The 25846-nt window shown below is 42.4% G+C and overlaps 1 protein-coding gene across 2 annotated transcripts; it reads left to right on the forward strand.

The window, feature by feature from the left end:
- greb1 (growth regulating estrogen receptor binding 1) lies at positions 1 to 24878 on the forward strand. 2 transcript variants are annotated; one of them, XM_056413462.1, is made up of 34 exons: positions 1 to 66; positions 5771 to 5961; positions 6081 to 6188; positions 6727 to 6903; positions 7303 to 7485; positions 8174 to 8287; positions 8558 to 8686; positions 9665 to 9826; positions 10012 to 10137; positions 11104 to 11289; positions 11489 to 11625; positions 11802 to 12078; positions 12190 to 12315; positions 12412 to 12624; positions 12910 to 13107; positions 13245 to 13428; positions 13544 to 13727; positions 13842 to 13978; positions 14094 to 14445; positions 14564 to 14679; positions 14902 to 15107; positions 15239 to 15851; positions 18277 to 18433; positions 18520 to 18622; positions 18850 to 19005; positions 19173 to 19309; positions 19399 to 19560; positions 21082 to 21286; positions 21434 to 21596; positions 21729 to 21847; positions 22462 to 22694; positions 23070 to 23270; positions 23364 to 23502; positions 23786 to 24878. In XM_056413462.1, the coding sequence occupies exons 2-34, from the start codon at positions 5778 to 5780 to the stop codon at positions 23947 to 23949; spliced, it is 6051 nt and encodes a 2016-aa protein (XP_056269437.1). In that variant the 5' UTR covers positions 1 to 66; positions 5771 to 5777; the 3' UTR covers positions 23950 to 24878. The 2 variants fall into 2 exon arrangements, with proteins under 2 accessions (XP_056269437.1, XP_056269438.1); XM_056413463.1 differs by having other exon boundaries at positions 5771 to 5934.
- Positions 24879 to 25846: the final 968 nt, after the last annotated feature.

Consider the following 25846-nt stretch of genomic DNA (forward strand, 5'->3'; position numbering starts at 1 on the left):
CGCTGGATTAACTTTCAGGCTTTCCATGAAGAACAGTTCCATCGCTTTCCCCGCTGGGTTGTAGAGGTAAGTCCTGTTTTCTAGCAGCGAGTGCTCTTCGCCTCTTTTCTTCAGTTTTACGGTAGTATTTTGTCTGCAGGTAGTGCACGTTAACCTCTCCCGTCCTCTTGGTGATGAAGAGCAGACCTTCACATGTCCAGTTGTTGCTGATGATGTTACGAAACAGCAAATAAACGCTGACACTGTTTATGAATGGAGCTTAAACATGTGTATTTTAGTTGGAACAATGTGGCGGTTTTTGCTGGAAAACTTGTCGTTTAAGTGTTTTCACACTTTATCTTCATCGTGGTTGCGCTTTAAACAACAAGTATACTCTTATACGGAGTTCGGGGAATTACCTTTACACTTTTTTCCTCAACCAAAAAGCCCCCTTTTTAACTAATGCATATTTATACCTTTTCTCAAACTCCTTTGACGTATTCTTATCGGGTCAATTGTGATTCCTTCATGTCATAATGTTACCTTAGGCCTGCCTCGTCTTCACTGTAATGCTGGAGGCCTAATATGCGTTAAAAAGTCTTTAACTCGTGATGGAAATGCAGTTCTTGGAGTATTTTGATCACTAAAACTTGTTTCAGAACATTTGAGTTATAGTAGTACAGAGAGTTACTCGCCTAAATGTTGCCTATACCCTAATGGGTGAATGCTTAAAGATACATTTATAGCTTTTTTTCTTTCTTCTAAAAAGTAAGATTAACTGGCAAAAAGTTTAAAAGCCTTTAATCCAATCACTTTTTCATGTTGAAATTCAAAAGAAATATGGGCAAAACTTTTACAAATATAGCATAGAGAAAGAAATGCATCTTGGAAATGTGTTGAAATACAATGCATGTTATACATTTTCTCCAATAGATCCCTTAATATCATTTTCTTAACATGTTGTATGGGTTCTGGTGTTGTTGTTTATGTTTTTACAGCCAACACACACAGAGATATTTCCAGCAGTGTTGTTGTGTTTACAGTCTGTGCATGACTCCTAAAGCTGCTCATAACATCTGATGCTGAGTTGAACATTTCACTTCTCGATCCAGTTCAAGTTTGCGATACCTCTTGCAGCTGAAATATTTAAAACCATACTAAGGTACAACTCCAGGCACATTTGCATGCCTGTAGACAATACAATTTCTTCTGGAGTTATACAAGATTGAGAGAGCAGAAAAGAAAACGAACTGCTCAAGGACATGGAGCGAGATAGAGGAAACTAAAAACATACAGGCAGAGCAGGCACTAAATATTCAGGAAGTTGTAGCATTGTGGTGCCGTCCAGCTATTTCTTTACACTAACTCACAAAGTATCCTGTTCAATATGAGACGCACACACTGTCAGAGTTCTGCAGAAGACGGACGTCATGTATCTGCGTTTGTCCGTATTTTCTCACAGTCCCTCAAAGCTGACATGTGTTGTTACAGCGTGCTGGAAAAATGTACATTGTAAATAAGGCATGTTTATTATATGCATATAACAAAACTGTTATTAATGGGTCATTAGTAGTAGCGTGCCTATAGGCCAGTAATTTGAATTTCAAGGCTTTGGCAGAGTTGACAGGTTATCGGAGTAGCTGGCCAGTGTGTGTGTGTGTGTGTGTGTGTGTGTGTGGTTGTGTAGTTGAATGGCCGGCTGAGCAGTTGGCCAGTTGGCCATCGATCCAGTGTCTGTTGAGCAAACTGTGAATGAGAGCATTTAATGTGGGTCACTGGTCAGTGATGAGCCCAGCTGAGGGCCCGCTTGTCTGTGTGTGTGTGTGTGTGTGTGTGTGTGTGTGTGTGTGTGTGTGTGTGTGTGTGTGTGTGTGTGTGTGTGTATCTGTGTGTGTGTGTACAACTGACATCACTTTGCATATGTTGTTGTCTTCGGGTCACTGAGAGCATCTGCAAAGCTGGACGTTTTTCTCTTTTAATTCTCCTGTTCGGGGCGGAAATAGATGCTGCACTGAACAGCTGACACTGCTCAACGCTCCTTTGCCTAGCCTTATCTCTCTCACACACACACACACACACACACACATACACACACATAGACACAGTCTGCATGCATTCACTTAACTGTTTGTAAATGTGTGTGTTTGTTGTGTGTATGTGTGACTGTAATATGATCAGCTATTGAAGCTGCAAGAGTTGAGGTTGTCAACCCTTCTTGTCAGACTGAACGGAAAGAAAGAATAGCAGGGATGCTGAATGTGTGTGTGTGTGTGTGTGTGTGTGTGTGTGTGTGTGTGTGTGTGTGTGTGTGTGTGTGTGTGTGTGTGTGTGTATACAATTGGTATGTGAGCCCGGCCAACAGAGAAAGAGCCTGGGGTTCTTATCTGACCTCTCACAGGATGACCTTTCACCCCTCAAGACAAGCCCTTTGTGTCCACTGAGCCTGAGCCCATGGGAGAGCGTGTGTGTGTATGTGTGTGTGTGTGTCTATCCGCATATATTTGTGTGCATGTGTAATAGAAGTATAGGCCACATCAAAGTCTTACTTTAACATTGTTATTTGGACTAACCTTTGACCTTGCGGCTATGAGACATCCCTCAATCTAATACATCCATGCTCTCAAAGCATATATATATATATATATATATATATATATATATATATATATATATATTCATGGAGCTAAGCAGGACATATTATAGTCCAGACACATTATTGTAGGGGCATTGACATCAAATCTCTTGACAGCAAACAATAAGATGCAAACAAATTATTTTACTTTATTATGTCCAGAATCATACTGAAACATAGAAGGTTGGGAAAAACAGATGTCCATCTTCTTAGTACATTTTTGTAGACAAATCAGTAATATATCCTTAAAGTATGTGTGTAAGAACTCCTTAAAAGGGCTGAAATACTTGGAAAAGCTTATCCTAGTTTAAAGGGATCCTAACGTCAGGTTTGTATGTGTGAGGTTGTGTGTTAGTGGTGGGAAGGGGGTCCAAGGGGTCATAAAACACCACAATAGTGTCTCTCTCCCTGGAGTGAAAGAAAGACAGGCAGAGAAGAAGAGGAGGGGGAGATGAAAGGATCTCTCACTTCCATGACAGGGAGAGGGGGAGGAGGGGGGAGATGGGAGGAGAAAAGATCAACAAAGCTTCATGAAAACTTTTTTTCTCCATTCAGCTTATTTCTGTCATCTCTGTGACATGTCTTCTTTTATGTGCCACATCTGTTTTAGGAACAGATATTCCTTAAAAAAAATTCTGGATGTGATTAACACTGGAGCAATGCTTGTGCAGCCAGATTGTTAAAAGTAACATTTTGGCCGAACAATTCAAACAACCACCACTAGGTTCCTTCATGTGCCTCATCGCAGCCCATTTGTTAAGCACACTGTTTATCATTAGCATATTGACTTGCATTTTGCCAAAAATTCTCTTTGATGTTACGCAATCTCGATCCAAATTCATATTGTTGCAGAAAAGTTTGTTTTCTCGACAAGCATATCCCCCCCAAAAAAACATACCGCAGCTGTTTTTAATGATGAATTAGAGAAGAAACTTAAGGAATGGCTTCAGATTTACACTTTCACTGTCGGGTTAATTGATTAACAGTTCAACAGGATTCTTGTTCAGGATTCAATAAAAGGTGGAATACACCTCCGTGCTTTCATCTCCTCCTTGTCTCCTCTTCCTCCGGTAGTAAAAAGATCAGTCTGCTCTTTGGTGGAAGGTGTGATTACTTCCTCTCAGTGTTATGTCGGGGCTTTTTGTCTTCCGTCCACTGTCCTCTCTCCGAAGTGGTGTAAGGCATAAAAGTCTTCTTTACATATGAAAGCAGACGGCGACTGGTAGGTGTGTGTGTGAGAGAAAGAGAGAGAGAGAGAGAGAGAGAGAGAGAGAGAGAGAGAGAGCATGTTAGTGTGTGTGTGTCCATCTCCAACATGACATCTCAGAAGGAGAATATGAAGCACAGATCTTGGATCTGTTACATCGTCTTGTGGTTGCTGCAGCATTTTTATGAGCAGATTGGTTGGATTTGAATTGCTTGAAAACCGAAATAAACTTCATGTCTAGTTTTTTTGCAATAGATTATTCCCGTATCTTTATTTTTTTAGACGCCTCCTGCTGAGGGATGGTGGTCCAGATTTAAACTGAACAGTATCGATATTTTTATGGTCAAGAGATGCAGTGCATTTGTAAAGCAGTGCATCACTTCGGCTAGAAAACACTTTGTTCTTCATTCATCTGTGTGCCTTTGTATTTAAAGGTCTTATCAAAGGTTGTTTGACTATTATGGTCTTAATGCTGACGGGTCCTGCATGTGACAGGCAGCGGGCGTCCTGCTAACCTGGAGTTTGACTCACAAACAGCTTTAGATAGATAGATAGATAGATATATACTTTATTAATCCCCAATTTTTGACAGTAGCAGCACCAATAAACCAAACACACAAGAATAAAAAACAAAACACAAAATATAAGAAACAGGGATGAAAGATATAGAAGTATACAAAGTAAAATAAAAGTAAAATATAAACAAAACAATATATATATGTACATATACAACACATGCATACACAACACACAACACCAATGACAAATCAAATCAAATACAAAAATATTAAATATAGACAGTAACTTTAAATCTGTCATCTGACAGGCTCGTCATTTCATTAAGATGAACTGAGTCTCATGCTACAAGGTATGTCTATCGGTCACACACACTCAGGAAGCTACTTCTTGAATCTGTGTGTGTGTGTGTGTGTCTGTATGTGTCTGTATGTGTGTGTGTGTGTGTGCGCGTGCAGCAGCCAGCATATGGGTAGTCGAAGCTTTCGGGAAGAGGGATTAAGTCGTTGTTACAATCCCACCTCGTTATTTCCCTCCTCACTGACCGAGTTTCTTTACCATGCAACACATCTTTTGTTTACTCAATGTTTATGACTTTTATTGACGTAAAAAGTAATTATTCAAATGTCTAAAGTCACACACACATTATTAAAATCTCATGAGGAGTATGTGAGGTGTCTCATGTGACACGATGTCAAACAAATGACATCGCACTCATTCATTGTTCAGAAATGTTTGAAGATGCTAAAGTTTGTCTCACAGTTTCTATTGTTTTTGAGCATGTTTTAAGAACAATAAGAATGTTAAATTTAGTCAAACTAATACTTGAATACATTGACTTCAATTAATTACCATCTGTTATCACTCTGACATTCTTTTTAACGTGAAAACATGACAAATTAATCGAATGAAATCACTTAAAGTAAATGTATTCATGCAATGTGATAAACTTAAAACAACTAAAACTACAGTTAGTGCATATTTTAAAACTACATGCAAAGAATTGCTTTATTGGGTTTTTCATCTGTTGCAGAGCAGATGAGAGGTAAACTAGAGAGAGAGAGAGAGAGAGAGAGAGAGAGAAAGTAGAAACAGTGCAGCGTCTAGGTCAGGGTGTCCTGACTCTGTCAGTGCAGCTGATTTTATGGCATGCTATCTGGACAGATGCCATCCACTGTTTATGTGTGTGGCCGTGTGTGTGTATCTGTGTGTATCTGTGTGAGTAAGATGTGCTTTCAGCGGATTTCAGTGTTTGTGTCTGGACATCGGTGCACAATGTGGACGTGTCTGTGAACGTGTGTGTGGCTTGACAATATTAGACAGTACATTTAGTCTCGTTTCACTTTTCTTTCTTACTTTTCTTTGGGGTTGAATTACTGTCAGCTGACAAATATCTCTCGAGCGTCCAACGCAAGGTGACTGTTTTTTCTTCGCAGGACGCCAATGGGGAACTCCTACGCAGGCCAGCTGCGGACCACGCGCTTTGAGGAGGTCCTCCATAACTCCATCGAGGCGGCGCTGAGGTCGAACACTGTCGTGCCTCGACCGGTCTTCTCACAGCTTTACCTCGAGACGGAGCAGCCATTGGCTCCTCAGGATGGTGGGTTGCATGCATGCAGAGGAGAAGGTGTGATAGCGAGTTTTAGCAAAAGAGTGTGTTCCTTACGATTTTACCTGCGTTTGCTTGTTGTCACTCTTGTTCACCATTTAAATGTTGTGTTTTTTTTGTGTGTGTGTCCCCAACAGGCCGCACTGAGAATGATGATGAGGATGATGAAGTTGGTTCAGAGTCTAACAGCCCCCCAATACCCTATCAGATGAAGCCCCCCCCTGAGGGATGCTGCACTATAGATGGTCCGTACACGTAAACATATGGGGTTCTCGTAAAAATCTGGAATAACATCACGCCCTGGGACACATTTACTCAGAGTTTCCGCTGCTTTACCATCACAATTGGCACCAGGAGATTTACATTTTCAAACCAATACCGTGACCTGGAATTCCAGTTTTCCTTTTAATATAGTATATGTCACATCTTGCATTTAATCAGTGTTCACCTTATTTATGCGGGACTCATGCAAATGAGGAAAAGGAGCTATTATTAGCTTGGCTGGTTGTGCATTCTGCTGAATATGTGATCACACGATGTGCAAGGGTCAGTTTGTGAGTGTGGTTGGTCAGGGTGTGGTTAGAAAGAGAAAATGCAATTTTACTTGAAAAAGACATCTCAAATTGACGGTAGATAAAAGATAAATAAGCAGCAGAAAGTGGCCAGACTATGTCATCGCTCTTCTTATATTTGCTACAATAAAACAAAGTCGTTTTAAAAAGTCAAAGAAAAGCGTCCAGATTATGTGAAATAACATCCCTTCCTGTCTTTTCCTCCCTGCAGGCTTTTGTCAGGCAGGCAGAGACCTGCGTCTGTCCTCGCTGGCACCAGATCCCTCCGATGTGCCCCCTGGATTCATGCTGGTCGGGGTGAGGTCCCCCTCCCTCCCCGAGACCCTGCTGGTGTGTGCCGTGGACCGCCGCTTCCTGCCAGACGAACGGGGTCACAACGCACTGCTGGGTGAGCCAGCAGAAGCACACAGAGACAGGAAAATGTCCCCCGGCATCTGTTTCTTTCAACAACAACAAAATCAATATTTCAACATTCACAACCACTTTTTTTTCTTTTTAGAGGGATAGTTTGCAATTTTGGCAAAGTTGAGAAAAATTCATCTTTATATATTTAGAGGAAATTTGATGTGTTCAGCCTAGCTTAGCATCAAGACTGGTGACAAAGGGAAACAGCCCCCCCCCCCTGTTAAAAACAATATTATGACTCCTGATACTAATGTTGAACAATTTATTTTACGTTGATCAGAGTGCATTTCCTTCGTCATTGAAATGGTAACACGTGTGATCGTGGGAACATAAAAGGCAGCTTGTTGTAATCGTACATTTTCCGTGTGTGTGCTCCACCCAGGCTTCCTCGGGAACTGTATGGGCTGTGGCGAGAAAGGCTTTCGTTACTTCACAGAGTTCTCTAACCACATAAACCTGAAGCTCAACACCCAGCCCAAGAAACAGAAGCACTTGAAGTACCATCTGTATCGAAACAACCAGGGTGTGCTGGTCAGAGGAGCTCCCATCTGCTGGAGGGGACACGGTGAGGGAAGGATCATGGTTGGGGAAATTGGGGAATTATCCTTGAATGTTTACATTAAAATCGCTGACGTCCCTTCTGTGACACGCGGATGGCTCGGCAGTGGAAGGGTTCATTGTAGAAGTGAAGCAACACATTAAGAGAAAACAGTCTGGAGCTAATCAATGAAACAAAAAATGTAGCGTGAAAGGACATCACCTCATCAAAAGGCCTGTGAGAAATATCCTCGTGGATAAAGTTCTGCCATTGAGGAGTCTGGATTATGTAACAAGCTCACTGATTGAGCCCTTTTCCTGGAAAAAGTATGTTGCTATGCAGCAATGGTGAACTGTTTGTTGATACCCAAGCTGAGCAGACCTGGGTGCAATCCAGTGCAGTCACCATCAGTCGGTTGGGAAACTAGTTTTTACTCATTCTTCGCAAAAAGAAAACATTCTCTATTACTGGACCATTGAGAGGGGGCTGAAACATAGTAAGTGTGAAGCAGTGTCCATCGATGACATGCAGTCATTCTTGAAATCCCCCCCAACCATTCAGTGTATTCTCCGATGCAGCAGGGCCGTCGGATGTTCTTCAACACAGAGTTATCTGGTTCCTGGCTTTAGTTAGTCTAGTTGGTCGAGCTACTGAAATGTTTCTGTGTCCCCGGATATCAAATTACTCAGTTGTGTGTGTCTTGTGTGTGTTTCAGATGGCAGGATGAGACAGATGGGGTCCAGCCTCTCAGAAAGCCATGTGACATCAGACGAACAGCCAGCAAACATGGCACTGACACACCCAACACACACACCTGGCAGCTCCACAGGTAATACACACCAAACACACAGAAGTGAGAAAATCAAATCCAAGAATGATATTTTTATGTTGAAAATTGGTCTTGTTTGTGTTCTCAGGACCAAAGAAGTACTTTTACTGTTTCAGACTGCAGACTCTAATATATAAGTCGTTGACAGACTATGGTATCTCTCTCAAACTAGTGGTAATAGAGAGAGAAGACTGTGTGTAATGTGATTATGTACAGTTTAAATGTACAGTTATTCATGTTTTTGATTCATTCTTGTCTATCTGTAAACAGCAGGATCAAATGTGGACCCGATCGGTCTGCCACAAATTACTGATGTCCCACACTCGCTGACAAATGGCAGCGCAGCCGTCACGCAGCCCCCTTTAAACCAGTCACGGCCTGGAAGACCCGCAGCTAAAGGTACAGATTGTGCAGACTGCCAACCGTGGCTCTATAATCTATAATTCATATCCAGAAATGTGTTTATATATGACATGTATTTTAAAATATGACATATAGTTATGACATTCAAGTAATGCTTAATTGCAATAAAAACATCAGAGGTGTTTGACAATTTACTAATTCATAAAAATGTAGTTATCCACATGTAGGGTTAATTTGAAATGTGTACTTAATGTTCGTGAGTTTTTTAGGTTAGATATTTAAAAACAAAGCGGGAACAGAATGAGAGGAGGAATCAATCACTGCATTTCCATATGTCTGCTTAAGTGTGTGTGTGTGTGTGTGTGTGTGTGTGTTATAACACCCCATGTATCCAAGAGCCAAGCAGCTGCAGTGTGTGTTGGGGGTTGTCCTTTGTCTCTCCGTCTCCCTCCCTCTATCTGTCACCTCTATAAACCAGGGTTGTAAAATTCTCTCTCTGTCTCCTTTTTCCTGCTTTCTCACTGAATGAAAAGCTTCTTTCCTGTCAATGTTTTTTTTTTCTTTTTTCATGGCCCCTTTAACAAGTGGAGCTTTTACTGCGTTTCAACAGAGGTTGAGAGGAAGAGGAAGAGACGAGTTCATGCATGACTAAAATACAACTGTTTTCCATTACTGTATTACCAGAAGTCCATCATAAAACCTAATATAGAATATGTTCTGTTGATTTGTGGCTTGATATAACTACAAAAATGACTCCTCTGCTATTCAGGAAGTCATCCCTGAAGTAAACTAAACTGTAGAAAAATGTGACACGAAAAAAAGCTGAAGCACTTCACTCACTGAATGATATTCAAGTGGCACATATTAAACCAGAAGCAGCAACAAAATAGATTTTATAACTCTTTATATGTTTTAATTTGTCTAGATTTAGATTTAAAATGTCTACATAAGAGTATAAACTACAATGTTTGTATTTATTTAATTTGCTCTGTGCTCTTATTCTTTATTCTGCAGGCTCCCATGCGAATGCAGGACCTCCAAAAAAGAGGCACAAGGGCTGGTCGCCCGAGTCCTCTGCCAACAGTCTGCCGGAAAGCACTGCGAAGACTCCCCCATCTTCATCAGCCTTATCCACACCGTCGGTGTCCTCTGTCATCACAAATGGAGCCAGATCAGGTAAAAAAGGGGAGACATAAAACATGGAGAAAGGGACACATGGGACAATTATGTAGTTATATTTAATGCTATATGTATATATATGTATGTAATGCTCCATGAGTAAAGCATACAGTTGTGTGTTGCTTGCAGTATGTGTGTGTCTGTGTTTAAACTTGGTTTATATATGTCTGTGTTATCTCCAGAGACTGCAGCCCCGCTGAGTTCATTGCAGGGAGCCCCCTTAACTCCACTTTCTGCAGCGGGGTTGTGTGTAACAATCCCCGATCAGCTGCTACACACCTGCAGACAGCAACCGGTCATCTTTAAAGGTCAGATGACACATCATATATCAGTGATAATATGGTGCCAGGATGCACTCCGTTGGTCTCAAATGATTTGTACTTGTGAAAGAGTGGACTGGCTAATTAGTCGACGTCTTTATTGACCACTTGGCGATCGTTGGCCAGTTTAGCTCGCCTCTCCTCTCAGGTCAACTAACTCCTGAGGCTGGTTCTCAGCCTATCACCCCCCCCCCCTCCCCTTCCAACAATTTCACCCTTATGTATTACATGCCAACTCATCCACCTTTCCACCATCCTTTCTTTATGCCTTCACCAGCTTCTAATATCCAGTGTGTTTACTTTCATTCCTGTTATTTTCTTTCTGTTTTCACTTCATATTCATCCCCTATATGCCCTTCACCTCATCAACCAGCCTTTGCTGTCTTTTTCTCACCACTTTAGATGCTCTTTAGGTGCCCCCCTCCCACCCCCGACCCCCTCCCTTATTATATATTACGATCCCTACTATTACCCCTCTCTCTCTTGGGGTTAAAGAGCATTTTGCCCCACTCGATCCTGAACTGGTCTTTATTTGGGTTTCTTTCAGTGTAAGACTTTCGTATTGTAACTCAAAGACAATCCCATCCATAAAGTCGTCTGCTTTGTGTTTCTTTGCACTGACATGTCGTCTATTCAGTGTAATTGTCACATCATACATCATGTCATGTTTTTCCATTTTTCCAGCCAACTGTCGGTAAAAGCGTTGTGCTTTTCCATCCATGTATTACATCACATTCATTTGGCTGATTATTTAGTCCAGAGTAACTTTCCCTTCCATGTACCTTGAAAGCAAATGTGGGTTTTTACATATTTCCCATGGACACTTCAACATGTGGAATGGAGGAGGAGGGGATTGACAGAATGAACAACCCTTCGCTTAATGGCCAAATCCAACTTGTTCTCAGCCTCCTCACAGTGATTACCTTTTCATCTGTCTCCCTCTCATTGATACAGGTCATGGCCCGCTCCCTCAGCTGACTGGAAATGCCAACGAAGTGCTCCTCAGTTCTCTGCTTCAAAGTTGTTACCTGAGCTCTAAGATACTCCCCAGAGTCTACCAGCACTATGGACCGTCACCCATTCAGCCATTGTCCACTGAGATGCAGATTCTACTCACAGTCTACTACCTCGTTCAGCTAGGTCAGTGTAAAGCCTTCTCCCAGGATAAAGGCTGTAATCATACACAGTTCAGTCATACCGGGAGGAGGCATGTGATTGACCTATGGTGATACCATTGCTCTGCAGACAGTTATCGTGGCTTTTGTTGATTCCCCATTTCAAAACATGTAACTATTCTTTAGGCATTTATTCTTTTTTCTTTGTCTCTCATTCATCCAAGGCCCTGAGCAGGTGCCTCTAATAGAAGACTTGGAGCAGATATTCATGAGGTCGTGGAGGGAGTCTCACCTCAGCGAGATCAGACAGTACCAGCACCCTCAAACACCAGCCAGCCAGGGGAGGCACTACGGCATAGAGGTGAGAGGTCATAGTAGTGTCGTTAAACGGTAAATGATCAAATGAAAATATAAAAAAATGAAAATATAAAATTCCATAAGTAAACTCAGCAGAAATCGTGACTCTGTCTCCCTTCATGTTAAGCTCATGAATAAATAAATGCTCTTCTTCCTTTTCTTCTCTCTCTCTCTCTCCAGACCACATCCACGCTGCCTGGGCTTCCCCAGCATTTCTCCTTCCCTCCCCAGAGCCAACAACCCCTGACCCCCAGCCAGCTCCCTTGGCTCGCCCAGCTGGCTACATCCTCCTGTGGAGAGGGCGTGGTGGTCTTAGGGGAAAAGATTGGATCGTTGGCTCAAGGCCTCCAGCAAATGTTCAGCAGACTAATGGAAGGACGGCTTGAAAACACCAACTACGTCGTCATTATTGTCACGACACCGGGACAGGAAACCCAGTCCTGCGTGGTGGTCACAGGTGGGGAATTGCTTTTATATGTATCTTTATGAGCACGTCGTTATTTTGTAACAAACAGAAAGAATAAAGCAGATTTTTAATTCAGAGTTTTTATGTGTGTGTGGTGTGCAGGTAAACACCAGTGTCGTGCCTTGGCAGAGAGTATGTACTCCCCCAAAGAGGGTCTGAAAGAAATCAACCACCAGCTCTCCACAGGTGTTGCCCAGGAACTCATCCATTACTGCAATTCCCAAGAAGGTGTGTTTCCCTTTTTTACATGCACATGTGTACACATGTTTGCAGGCATAGTAATGTTGAGTCATAATTCACCAACGTGAACCTTTGCTCTTTCAGATGGTGACTTAGATTCCCTGCTGGATAGTGCCACTGTGGACAGCAGCGAGCCGTCTCCCTTATCCAGTAGTCAAGAATCGGCTGAGGAGAGGAGTCTTAAAACCACACACAGTCCCAAAGACACAAACAGTCCAAAGGATTCACACAAACAGTGTTCGAAAGACTTACCCAGCCCTAAAGAGAGAGCCTCGAGTCCCAAAGACACCTGTTCAGGTGAGACATGGACAGGTGGAAGTGCACACTGTGTGTGGAAGGCAATGCCGCCTTGCTTCACCACAGTGGAGAACTGCCTTTTAAAATATGTTTTGGGATAAAAGATGACCTGTTCAGGCAGATGTCATGCAATGTTTTCCCAATGTTTTATTGTTCTTTAATTAGCCTTTTGACTCATTGCTGATGCAACTTTTCCACGGGATTCCTTTGATTCACTGTAAAACATGGAGATGGCACTTCTTCGAGTGTGACTGATGACATGCATTTGTGTCTGTGTGTGTTTAGAGTACTCCGTAGAGTGGCGTGAGGTTCGTCCCATTCAGCTGGCGGTGGCCAGAAAGCTGCTGTCCCACGTTTGTGCCATAGCCGACTCCAGCACACAGAACCTGGACCTTGGCTCCTTCGACAGGGTCAGCTTCCTCATCCTGGTCCCGTCCTCGGAGGTCACATTTCAGCAGACCGTTCTTCAACTCTGGAAATCTGGTTTGGAAATGATATGACTCTCAGCGGTTGTTTTTATTCATTCGTGTCTTGAAAAAAAGGAGAGACAAGAATACTAATTAGTACTTGTGTTTGTGTGTGCCTGTTTTTACGTCTTTCTCTTTGGCTGCATCCCTCAGGTGTGCTTCAGGAGCTCTTGGGTTTAGAGCAGACGTGTGTGTCTCAACGGGAGGCTGAGCGCTACGTGGTCAAGATGGATCAGAGCGCTCAGGCGCGGATCGACAGCCTCATCCAGGAAGCACAAAGCAACTCCTACACACTCTACATCCTGGTCCACGACCATGCCCACTGTGACATTAACAGGTGTGTGTGTGTTTGGTGTGTTTGTTATTAAAAAAAAGAGATAGAGGTCAGAAATTATTCAGGATGAAGTGTGTTTTCTCTTTCTGTGATTTTTGTGTCTCTGTCTCTTCTTCAGTGCATCCCACAGTAGCTCAGACAGTAGTTTGGGTCTGGTGGACCAGCTGCTAAACTCCCGTCAGGTCCGAGATGCTCCGAACATCCTAATTCTTCACGTCACCTCCTTCCCCTTCGCCCTGCAGACACAGTATACCCGCATCAGCCCATACAATGAGATCCACTGGCCCTCTGCATTCAGTAATGTAAGATGGACGTCCGCGTGTGGTACACACTCTGTATTCAACATCCACTTGTGGCGAATATCTGGAGGCCGATTGTGAGTTTACACCGATGACTTTGTGTGTTTGTGTGCGTAGGATGTGGACCTGTATCACGAGAAGACGCGCTACTTTGGCGTGTCAGAGCTTTTAGAGTCGACCCGTTCGGGGAGCAGCCTGCCTCTGATGCGTCACGACTTCTCCTTTGAAAGCATGGCATCTGCCCTGGAAGAAAGGTAGCACACACACACACACACACATGCTTCATCCACATAAATACACGACTCCTCACAATGCAAGTTTGCACCAAAACAGAGCAAGAACCCCTCTGACAATCCCTCTCACTCCCAGGTTCCCTAAACTGCACAGCGCTGTGATCCGGACGACAGTTTTGATCCAACACTACTGCGTGGCTCTGATGGCTGCATCCGGCAGAATCAGCAGTTGCCACAATCTCCACAAACACACCTCCGTGGAGACCCTGGAGATCGTACAATCACTGCTCACTGCTTCCCAGCAATGTCCCGCCCACCACGGTCACATGGTCCTGCTGCGGATCCCCTCTTTGGCTCTGGCAGAATGGGCCCACCGACGGCTGTCCAGAGTGAGGAGGCAGCTCGGTCTCGAGGAGAGTTTTGAAATCATCCTGGGGAATCCAAACCAAGCTCTTAATATCGGACCAAGCTTCACCGATCAGATCAAGGTTGGGGAGCAGGTCATACTATCGTGAAATACAGGATCAATCACGTTATGGATAGACGCACTTGTAAGTTGGAGAAATGAATATAGACTCAGTGACTGTACTTGTGTGTGTCCTGCAGACATGGCTGAAGATCCAGGATGCTGACTGGGTTCCTCAGACCTACCTGGAGCTGGAGGCCCTGCCCTGCATCCTGATCCTGTCAGGAGCCGAGCCACTGGGGGAGTCACTGCCAAGGTAAACACACAGAGTGCTTTCATCAAAACGCCCTGACTTGTGACTCGCTTTGTTCCCAAGGCTCCATGCACTGTTTCCATGATACAAGCAACACAAGGTTGTATGTGTACCAACGCTAGAATAAACAATTACCCACAAGACAAGTGCTTTACCATCGTTTCTGCATCTAAATGTGCTCCAGTAAATGTGGAGTTTAAACAGTGAGTTCATTCTGCCCTCCAGGTCACTGAAGTATTGTGATCTCAGAGTGATAAGCTGCTCCTACCTTCAGCGAACCACTCTGGAACAAGAGCTGGGACTGGCTGCTTATCTTGTGAGAGCGGAGACTCGACCTCCGCACAACCCCGGACCAGGGAGTGACCTGCTGGAGAGCGACGCGGAGAAACTCAGCAGTACTGACAACGAGGAGGAGGAGGGCCAGGAGAACGGTGAGAAGAGACGCACATGAGCTGTTCTTTGAGATTTAAAATGTGCGAAATGCTCACTTGCTGTTTTAAAGGGACATTGCAACTCATTTTTGTTTTTGTTCTTACTCTCTTCCTTTTCCCTCGGTTTCCAGGGGACTCGCCTCTGTCATGCAGCCAGCAGCTCCAGTCATGTCCAGACAGCGGAGCTTTAGATCCCGCCCCCGCCCAGAGCACCACCTCTCCAAATGTCTCCCAAAAAGGGACAACGGACGCCATACAACCTCCCTCACAATCACAGACTCAACTTCAACCCCAGGCCCCATCTTTTCCGTATCCTCAAGCTACAACACATCAACCGCAACTGCAGAGTTATCCCCAGGCCCAACCAGTCTCCCAGCTGCAGCCACAACCTCAAATTCAGAGTCAAAATCAGTCATTATCTCAAACAAGTTCCCAAGCGTACTCTCAGATGCTTCCTCAGCCCCAGGCCCTCTCTCAGATGCAAACACCCCACCCTCCAACTCAACCGCACGCCCCCGCCCAGTCTCGTCGGCAGCACTCCAAATCCACCTCCTCGGGCTCGTTGTCTCCACGCGCCTCCTCTCCTCATCAGAGCTGCTCCTGGGCGCGGGGAGTGAGTCGCCCGCCTTCTGTGCTCCTCCCTCGTGCCCTCTACGACATCGTCACAGCCAGTGACAGCAGTGGGTTTCCACGATGTACGTCATTCCTGCCACACATGTCTGTCGCATGGGCGAGCAGCTTCAGGTAAAGCACACCAGTAGTACCTTAACCCTTGTGTTGCCTTCGGGTCATTTTGACCCGATTCAATATTTAACCCTCCTGTCGCCTTCGGGTCAATTTGACCCGATTCAATGTTTAATGTCGGTGTTCTTTCGGGAGTCAACAAACAAACATAAAGTACCTCACACTTAAACTTGGAAAACAATATTAATTCTAATAATTTTCTGGAGATTTTAATAGCTGGGGTCATATTGACCTCAAGGGTCAAATATGTTAGTAAATATAAAGGTAACAGGAGGGTGAAACATTGAATCGGGTCATATTGACCCGAAGGCGACAGGAGGGTGAAACATTGAATCGGGTCAAATTGACCCGAAGGCAACACAAGGGTTAAATATAGTATATTAGAGATATAAAAGCTAAATAACCATGTATCAGCTAATCCACATACAGTATTCTCAAAGTGTTGGGGGCGCACTAGGATGGACTAATTGTGATGCCGATCTAATGTTTTGACTTCTAAATGTTTGTCATGGTGGAAGAGTAAGGTCTTCATAGTTAGGTTTACAGAATCGACAGATATGGATTAAAGTAAAATCAACTATGATTTTTGAGACACACAAGACATTCATTATTATTATTTTTATTATTAATAACTGACCTTCTCTTGCCTTCTCTTTTTCTACACACTCATCGACTCTGTAATTGTTTCAATCCAGAAGTCAAAATCAATTAAAATCGCAATATTAAGAACATTAAAAAAAGGTTTACTATTACAGACATAGGACACGAAAACAATTCAGAAGTTTCATGGACTGAGTGCAATGCAAAAAGTTACCAATATTTACAAACACACCGTCTATTGAGAGATTTGACTGTCATCTTTTAATAATTGTTGTCGTTTAGTCACCGATCGTCCAGAGTATGCACCTGAAACCTTGTCTTTCTACTTCACTTTTTAAACAAGTTTAGAAGTCCAACAGTGTGATGAATCCTTGGAAACGTCCTTTTCAAATTGGATGCGAGCTTTTAGCTATCTAAAGATAGCGTAAGAGCCAAATGTTGTGCGGGTACATGTATGTCTTATGGATACACTGGGTGGCGCTGTTGAGGCTATTTTTGTACACCTATATATTAATCAAGAGGTAATTGTCGACGGCAGGTGTTTTGACCCCGGAACGGAAAAGGGTTTTGACAGTATCGCGGGGAGCTTGTTGTTTGTTTTGATACCGGACTTCACGTCATTAAAACGTTTCTATAACATTCAACGTGTCGGAGGAAATTGTCGGGACCGAACAGCAAACAGCCGAAGACCATCAAGCCGGAGGAAAACAAAACACCTCAGTAGCCCAAGTACAGGACAGGGCTCCTTTAACAGATAGTTTAATTAGCTTTAATGTAGGCAGACCACCAAAGGGTCGGTCTAACTGCAGGGTTTGTACGGTCATGGAAAACCTGGAAAAGTCATGGAATTTTAAAACGGTCATTTCCAGGTCTGGAAAAGTCATGGAAAAAACTTAAATCATAAAGGTTTTGGAAAAGTCATGGAACTTTGTTATAATCACATGTTCATTTTCGCCGAGTTTGAAATAATTAATATGTTTTTTAAAGAAAGACACTCAAAATATAAGCCGGCGTACGCTCTCAATACGCAAAGTTTTCTACATTGTTCATGTTTATACCGAGATTTCAGTTTGGTCATGGAAATTTGGTTTAAAGTCATGGAAAAGTCATGGAAATCCATTGGTCAAAATGTGTAAGAACCCTGTAACTGTGTAAAGATGTCGTGCTCTGACTCAGTGTGTATAATGTTTAGAACCGAAAAGTACCAAAAGAGGATTTAATAAGTATCTTATCGTACCAATCAAAATCTTGAGGTGACTTGGCTGAATTGGTTCATCTCGTCTTCCACTAGTGCCGTAGTTTTGAAGATATTGCACAAATGTGAACAAATCAGTTTGTTTTGCTCTGGAAATATCACGATGAGATACGTTGTTAGATCCTCCTTCCTCTCTCCTCCTTCTTCCTCCTCCTTCCTCTTCCTTCTTCTTCTTCTTCCTACTCCTCCTCCCTCCTCCTTCTTCCCTCCTGGAGGCCTCCTCCACACACATCACTTTAACATGCACTTTAACTTAAACACACGTCACATGTAACATACACTTTAACTTAAATACACATGTCTCTTGAAACACACACCTAACCACTTTAACGTTATTTGTTTATCTTTGTTTATCTTTGTTTATCTTGATCTTTTTTGTTTATCTTTATCTTATCTTATACTTAAGTTAATACACACTTTGCACTGTTGCTGTCGCGTTGATTGTTGTTTGTCATGTCAAATGTTGCACCTTTCGCCAAAAGAAATTCCTCGTTTGTGTAAACATTCCTGGCAATAAACGGATTCTGATTCTGATTCTGGGTAATGATGAACTTTGTCTTTGGTGTCCAGGCCCTTGCTGAGTAAGATGATGACATGTACGGAGCAGTCGCTGTACTATCGTCAGTGGACCGTCCCCCGCTCCTACCACATGGACAGCAGCAACCGCACTGAGGGACGAAGTGACAACTTTCACCCCCGCAGGCTGCTGCTCAGTGGACCCCCTCAGGTAAGGTCTCTCCTAAGGCCTTCCTGTTATTCAAGTCAAGCTCATGCTAAGCGACATTAATGTCCTTACTTTCTTTCCATGTTCAGGTCGGTAAGACGGGAGCGTACCTGCACTTCCTGGGTATTCTGTCTCGGATGCTGATCCGGCTGATGGAGGTGGATATCTACGATGAAGAAGACATCAACTACAGTCAGTATATGTGCAACAGCATCTCTCAACAATGATGTGTAAATAATGAAGGCCGGGCTTTCTAAACAACTTAAATTATCGATATGTTCTTCTATCTCAATGTCTTGCCAATATTGCTGTTGATATAATATTATCATATACAATGTTGTCAGAATGTGTACAGAATAGCTTCTTAATCTTCAATCTGCATTCTCATGTGTAATACACTTGGAAATGTGTTTATTCAGGTGCACAGGCGGAGGGCACGTCTCACCACCCACCCAACGCCTCCTGGCCCAACCCAGACATTATGAGGACGATGCCCTTTGACTACACCATCCATGACCCCAAATATGATGACATCAGTTCTGTCTATTGCCCTGGATCTACACCTACTTTTGAGGGTAGGCCCAGTCAAACACACACACACACACACACAAGTCAATATATTAAGACACAACCAAAACGATATTCATCAGACATTAATTTTCTCTAGTGTTTGTTGCCTGTAATCACAAATCCTACATTATCTGTTCTGTTGTCCTAATCTATCCCCTGTTGAATTTACAAGGAAACCCTGTCCGCCAGGAAGATGTGTACCTGCGTCGGAGGACATCTAGGATCAAGCTGTCTAAATATGCAGCCTACAACACATACCACCACTGTGAACAGTGTCATCAGTACCTGGGCTTCAACCCCAGATACCAGGTGAGCAACACACAGAAACACACACAATGTGATCGCTGACACAAATGTGCCAGCTGATGATGTGACTCCTCTCTAATCTTATAATCTAGCTGTACGAGTCAACACTTCATGCCTTCACATTCACCCATCTGCTGCTTGGGGAAGAGATCCAGCTCTACTTCATCATCCCAAAGTCTAAGGAGCACTACTTCAGCTTCAGCCAACCAGGTGGCCAGCTGGAGAGCATGCGGCTGCCTCTCACCTCTGATTGGGTGAGTCCTTCCTTCCTGAAAACCAGAGCGACTGAATGTTAAATCCTTTCATTTCCTTCTGATAGATGTTGATGTGCAGAGTGAAATAAAATAAAGTAGCGAAGTAAGGCTTGAAGTTAAGCCAACGAACAAACTGATGGAGTCTAGTGGCGTCCGAGGCTGAAGATAACAACTATTAGTCAGGATTTCAGTAGTTTTTAGATCATTTACTGTCACCCTGACACTGCTGTGTCACTGATAATCCACATATTGTAATTTTAATTTAATTCTAATTATGATGCGGATCTAATGTTTTGACTTCAAAAAATGTTTCATGGTGGAAGAGTAAGATTGTCATAGTTAGGTTTAAAGAATTGATAGATATGTAAAATCAACTATGATTTTTTTTAAACACACAAGATATTAATTATTGTTATTATTATTAAGAACTGACTTTCTCTTCCTTTCTCTTTGTCTACACACTCATCGACTCATGTAATTGTTTCAATCCAGAAGTCAAAATTAATTTCAAAACTCAATACATATGAAATATTTCCTCCAAAGGGGGAATGACAGAAAATTAATGAGAACCACTCTGCTAATCTCACAATATAAAGCACATACAAAAATTTATAAATATACACTACCGTTCAAAAGTTTGGGGTCACTTAGAAATGTCTTTATTTTTCAAAGAAAAGCACTATTTTTTCAATAAAGATAACATTAATCAAAAATACACACTATACATTGTTAATGTGGTAAATGACTATTCTAGGTGGAAACGTCTGGTTTCTAATGAAATATCTCCATAGGTGTATAGAGGCCCATTTCCATCAACTATCACTCCAGTGTTCTAATGGTACATTGTGTTTGCTAATCGCCTTAGAAGACTAATATCTGATTAGAAAACCCTTGTGCAATTACGTTAGCACAGCTGAAAACAGTTATGCTGGTGATATAAGCTATACAACTGGCCTTCCTTTGAGCTTTAAGTTTGGAGAACAAAATTAATACTTCAAATATTAATCATTATTTCTAACCTTGTCAATGTCTTGACTATATTTTCTATTCAATTTTCAATTCATTTGATAAATAAAAGTGAGTTTTCATGGAAGACACGAAATTGTCTGGATGACCCCAAACTTTTGAACGGTAGTGTAAATTATAATTTAAACTAGATATTGGGTGATGTGCATCACCCACTGAGCCTTCTTAACTGCAAAAGAAAACAAACACACAAACTGATCCCATGAATTATTATGTTTCTGTTTGGAAACATTATCAGTCTGTGTTTCAGTTCATCAATCCTTCATACACACAACCTCAACACATTCAAATGCATTTACTGTTAGCCGGTGACTTGCAGGGCTGAGCACAGTGCACTACCCTTTAGCTCCACTAGATGGTGATACAGGCTAAACTACGACTAAAGTTGCCCTTCAGGGAAAACGGAGATAGGATTGTGTAGATGTGTCGATCACATGATATCATCGTTGATATCATGAGATTTTTAATCTTCTGAATTATTTTCTTCCCCACCAGAGCCCAGACTGCATCAAGAGTCCAATCTTCACCCCGACCACAGGTCGCCACGAGCACGGTCTGTTTAACCTGTACCATGCTATGGATGGAGCTTCACATCTACACATCCTGGTGGTCAAAGAGTACGAGATGGCTGTGTATAAGAAGTACTGGCCCAACCACATCATGCTGGTACTGCCCACCGTCTTCAACAGAGCTGGAATAGGTATGTTACCGCTACTGTTGTTGTCGTATGAAGGGGCTCATTCATTTGATAGATAGCAGTTACACTGACACACACCGTCCTGAAAAGTCACGTCGATTGTTTGTGTATAGTCTACCAGCTCCATAACGGATTTCTGTTTTCCTGCAGGTGCGGCTCACTTCCTGATTAAAGAGCTCTCGTATCACAACTTGAAGCTGGAGCGCAGTCGGCGTTTGGAGGGCGGGGGCCCGGCGGTCGACGTCTGGCCCTTCGTCATCCTGACCGACGACTCCTGCGTTATGTGGAACGCGGTGGACCTCGACGCACGCAAGTAAAGCACATTATTTCAAAACGGAAAGTGTGTTGGGCAAAATAGCTGCTGCTTGTATTTGGAAGTGAGAATATGTTCTTTCATGTTATTGTGAGTCCGTTTGTAACACTGTTTTCTTCCCGCTGTCGTTAGCGGTGCAGGGGAGCACGCTGTGTCCCTGAAGCAGATGTTACAACACATGGAGGCCTGTCCAGACCTGGCCCACTACGGACTGTGCGGGATCAGGAAGTGGAGCAGCCGTGGACTAACAGGTCAGGGGTCATGACGTCAAAGGAAAGAGAGAAATGAACTTAAAATCTTAATTTCTACTCTCAGGGCCAAAATACAAATATTGTCAATTACATATTCAGAATCAGGTTTTATTGGCCAAGTAAGTTTGCACAAACAAGGAATTTGACTTGGTGAAGTGACTCTCAGTGTGCTTACACAAAATATACATTACAAAACAAAAACAAAACAGTGCAGTACAAAACAAACAGTGCATATTATGATGTAACGAACTGAAACCTCAAAATTGTAATCAAAGTGTAATCACAAACACACAAAGTGTAACGTCATAAGCGTCACTAACAAACTCATAAAGTTGCCGCAGATCTCAACTGCAGATACAGATTGTTGTTGCTTCCTCTCTTCAGTGTTAACTTGTGTACCTGATAGATTTTACAGATATGATTTTTATGTCTGGCTCTAAGCTGTATTCCTAAAATAAGCAGCCACAAAGACCCTCAAGATGGAAAGCTGACTGACACAAATCTTTATAAATGTGTATAAATGTGTGTTTTGCTTCTTTATGAAGCGCTAATAAAGTGAAATTCATGACAAAAGTTTTTGAAAAATAAACTTTAAATGCATTATTTTCCTCCAGGTAATCAACAGAGGGAGCCCTTCTCCAGAGGTCACCTGCATGACTTCCTCCTCCTCAATGTCGACCGGAGCCAGAATGTCCAGTACGACCAGAACCGCTTCACCTGTCACGATGTGGACTTCACGCTGAGGCTGCACAGCGCCGGGCTGCTCGTCTGCCGCTTCAACAGCTTCAGCGTCATGAAGAAGCAGATCGCCATCGGAGGATACAGGATGTTCATAATCAAGACCAAGGTACAAGACACATTCAAACACCGAGCAGAATAAAGAAACTGATTTATAGAACACTCTTTAGTAGAATAAGTTCCGTACATACAACGCCACAACGCAGAATCAGTAACAGAATCAGTTTATTTCATTTTATATTTGTATTTCACCATTCTATTTTTTTTTGCCTTGATTCTCTGTAGAGCACTTTGTAAACTTTGTTTTTAAAGGTGCTATATGAATAAAGTTAATATTATTATTATTTGCAGATACACAGGAACATTTTGTTATTCTTTTCGCGGAAAAACTCAATTCAAAAATGTTTAATTTGACGATCATTAGTCTTAACAAACAAATAACTGCATCAAAGGTTATTAAACAAAAGTTTTGACATTTCTCCAGACGACGGATGTTCCCACCTCAGTGGGGCCCTCGCAGTACATCTGTGCCCCGGACAGCAAGCACCTTTTCCTGGCTACACCGGCTCAGCTTCTCCTGGAAAAATACCTTCAACACACCAGACAGAAGCTGTTTCCACTCAGCACCAAGAACTACACCCACCCTGTGCTGTCGGTGGACTGTTACCTCAACCTGGGACCTGAGGTATGTGCTTGTGGTCCAATACGAGCCTCTCAACAGAAGTATAGGTCCATACCCGTAGACACATATTGTTTAAAAGTCCCACTCTTCCTGCAGGTGACGGTGTGTTTTGTGAGTTCGAGACCTCACTCGGTCAACATCAGCACCACGGGGCTGCTGTTCAGCGGCCTTCTCCTCTGCTTCGCTGACTCCTTTGTGACGCCCGGCTTTCTCAAGAAGTTCTCCTTCCTTAAAGGTACACACACACACCAAATACAGACAATACATACACATACTGGCATGTGTGTTTCAGGTAGAACAACTGCTACATATTTTGTTAGTATTGTACAGAGCAGAGAATTCGTGAAAAAATCCTGGATATCATTCTGAATATCTAAATGTTACATCTGGCATTTTAGTCACAAAAATACAAACTCACACTCCTGTGGCTAAAAAGAAAACCCATTTAACCGCAATGTGTTCATAAAAATATGTTTAAAACGCTATATTTAAAGTGTCTTTCCCCTTCTCTCCTGCAGGAGCGACTCTGTGCGTCATCAGCGTGGATCGAAGCTCTTTGAGGCAGACGGTGGGCAGGCTGGAGCTGGAGGAGGAGTGGAGGTTCAGGCTCAGCGATGAGTTCCAGACCGCCAACGCCAAGGAGGACCGACCGCTCTTCTTCCTCACCGGGAAACATATCTGACTGGAACACATGCGAACAGAGTCAGGGTCAACATCACTTTAAAGGACGAAGAGAATAAATGTGCCAGAGTGTTTTCATAGCATAACAGTGTGCACTGGCGTCGGCTCCGGATGGGCAATAACATGTGTTATGGCCAAAGAAACAAGAGGAAATAATGTTGCTTTATTTTTTTTATTTTTTTTACGTGGCCTTTATTGAGTCCTGGTTATCCTGGAAATTAGTGAAACAGTGTCCAGGAAACATCAACTTTTTTTTTTTCAGGAACCTTTTTCTGATAATTAAATGGTTGTTGGCATTAAGTGCACCATTCATGAATCACAAGTAATATTTTTGAAGAAATAAATAAATCCTAATCTGAAAAAAGCTAAAACATTGTAGAGTTCAGTGGTGATAAAAAAGGTTAAAGGATTAATCTTAGAATAAATTGACAACTACAGAGCATCTTGATTGTATTTTTGAAGGAGGAAGATGTTCATCAACCATTTGTTTCCCCTCAGAAGAAACTCACGAGACTCGGGTCCTGCTTTTGTATATCTTCATATGTGTTCAAGTTAATATTGCAATATTACAGTGTTCTGTACAGTACATGCATGGGCACACAATATGAGAAGCTTTACATAAGGGTGGAAACAATCATTTGTGTGCAATGGTAGCCGATTATTGGCAACACATTTTTTTTTATTGGGTTCTTTTTCTATGTTCCTTGCTTTTGGATATGAATATATTTTGTAAGAATTTGAATTATGTTTAAAAAAAAGTACTAGTTTTGTGTTTGGATGAGGAACATTTGTTGTGCTTTATGCTCAGTAGACTGAATGAGAATTGTACTTTTAACTGAAGAGACACAAATCCACTGTGTGTCTTAAGCATTTCACAATGTACAGTTTTGTATGGCTTTATTGTATAAATGTACAGACATTTTACATGTATTATGTTTGTTTGTCCCTTGTCTTTAAATACAAGAGTGAACCTTAAATGATCGCTCTGAACTTAGACACAATACACAGATAAAGATGAACCATTCTACTAATACTACTCTAATACCTTGGACGTGAAGGTGTGCAGCCTAAAGTCCAGTGGTAAACGTTCTACCAATGAGTCTGTCTTCACATTTTTATGACATTTATCAGCAGTCTTACTAAAATAACTCATAACAATAAAACTTAGTTCAGTTTGCCATACCTGCTTTAATCGAGACAACAGAAGCCTGGCGGAAAAAGACTGAAGAGCACAAAAGGCAGAATCTGTTCCTCTGAAGTCCTTCGCCGAGGCTCCACACCACTGACCCCGGATCAGATTCTCCCTCTGAAGCTCTGATGTGTATCTGTGTGGGTGAGTGTGTGAAGAAAGGTTATTCCACAACTTCTTGGTTTACTTCCTAAGCCCTAGCCCTCGAAAAAAGATCATCTTTAACAAATCTACAATAGCTATTCAATCATAAGGCTTGAATACATCTTTCTGGTGTCATTTAAGGTCAGAAGCATATTATGAATCCATTGTAACTAGAATAAATGGAGATACCATTTTTTATCCTTGCCTATAATCTAAATGTTAAAGGCAATGACTTATATATCCAAGTAGTCTATTTCTCAGCTCCCAACAGTTATTTAAATCTTCTGTTTGGGCTTTAAGTTGGCCTGCACTCTTGATTACATAAACACAGCTTCCATGACCACTTCTGAAGTCATTTTAGCTTCCCCTCTTTGACAGCTGACTCCTTTAGACTCACCGTGCCTTCAAAGTAAACTAAAATCCACCGTTTGTTGACTTTATGACATATTTTGGCAAGCCGCACACAGGTTCATCATCAACATTAGTTTCACTGTAGAATAAGAAGTTTGACTGCTTGGTTTCGCGGTGTGTTTTTATGCTCTCGCCATTACAAAATCATAATATC

This window comes from Pseudoliparis swirei, chromosome 4 (assembly GCF_029220125.1).
Source record: "Pseudoliparis swirei isolate HS2019 ecotype Mariana Trench chromosome 4, NWPU_hadal_v1, whole genome shotgun sequence".
NCBI classification, from domain to species: Eukaryota; Metazoa; Chordata; class Actinopteri; order Perciformes; family Liparidae; genus Pseudoliparis; species Pseudoliparis swirei.

What these genes read in the sequence shown, in the direction of transcription:
- greb1 (XM_056413462.1), top strand. Translation starts at nt 5,778, where the DNA reads ATGGGGAACTCCTACGCAGGCCAGCTGCGGACCACGCGCTTTGAGGAG. An exon ending in GGCCCTCTGCATTCAGTAAT is followed by an intron (nt 13,728 to 13,841) that starts GTAAGATGGACG and finishes TTGTGTGCGTAG; the next exon opens with GATGTGGACCTGTATCACGA. An exon ending in ACCTCAACCTGGGACCTGAG is followed by an intron (nt 23,271 to 23,363) that starts GTATGTGCTTGT and finishes CTCTTCCTGCAG; the next exon opens with GTGACGGTGTGTTTTGTGAG.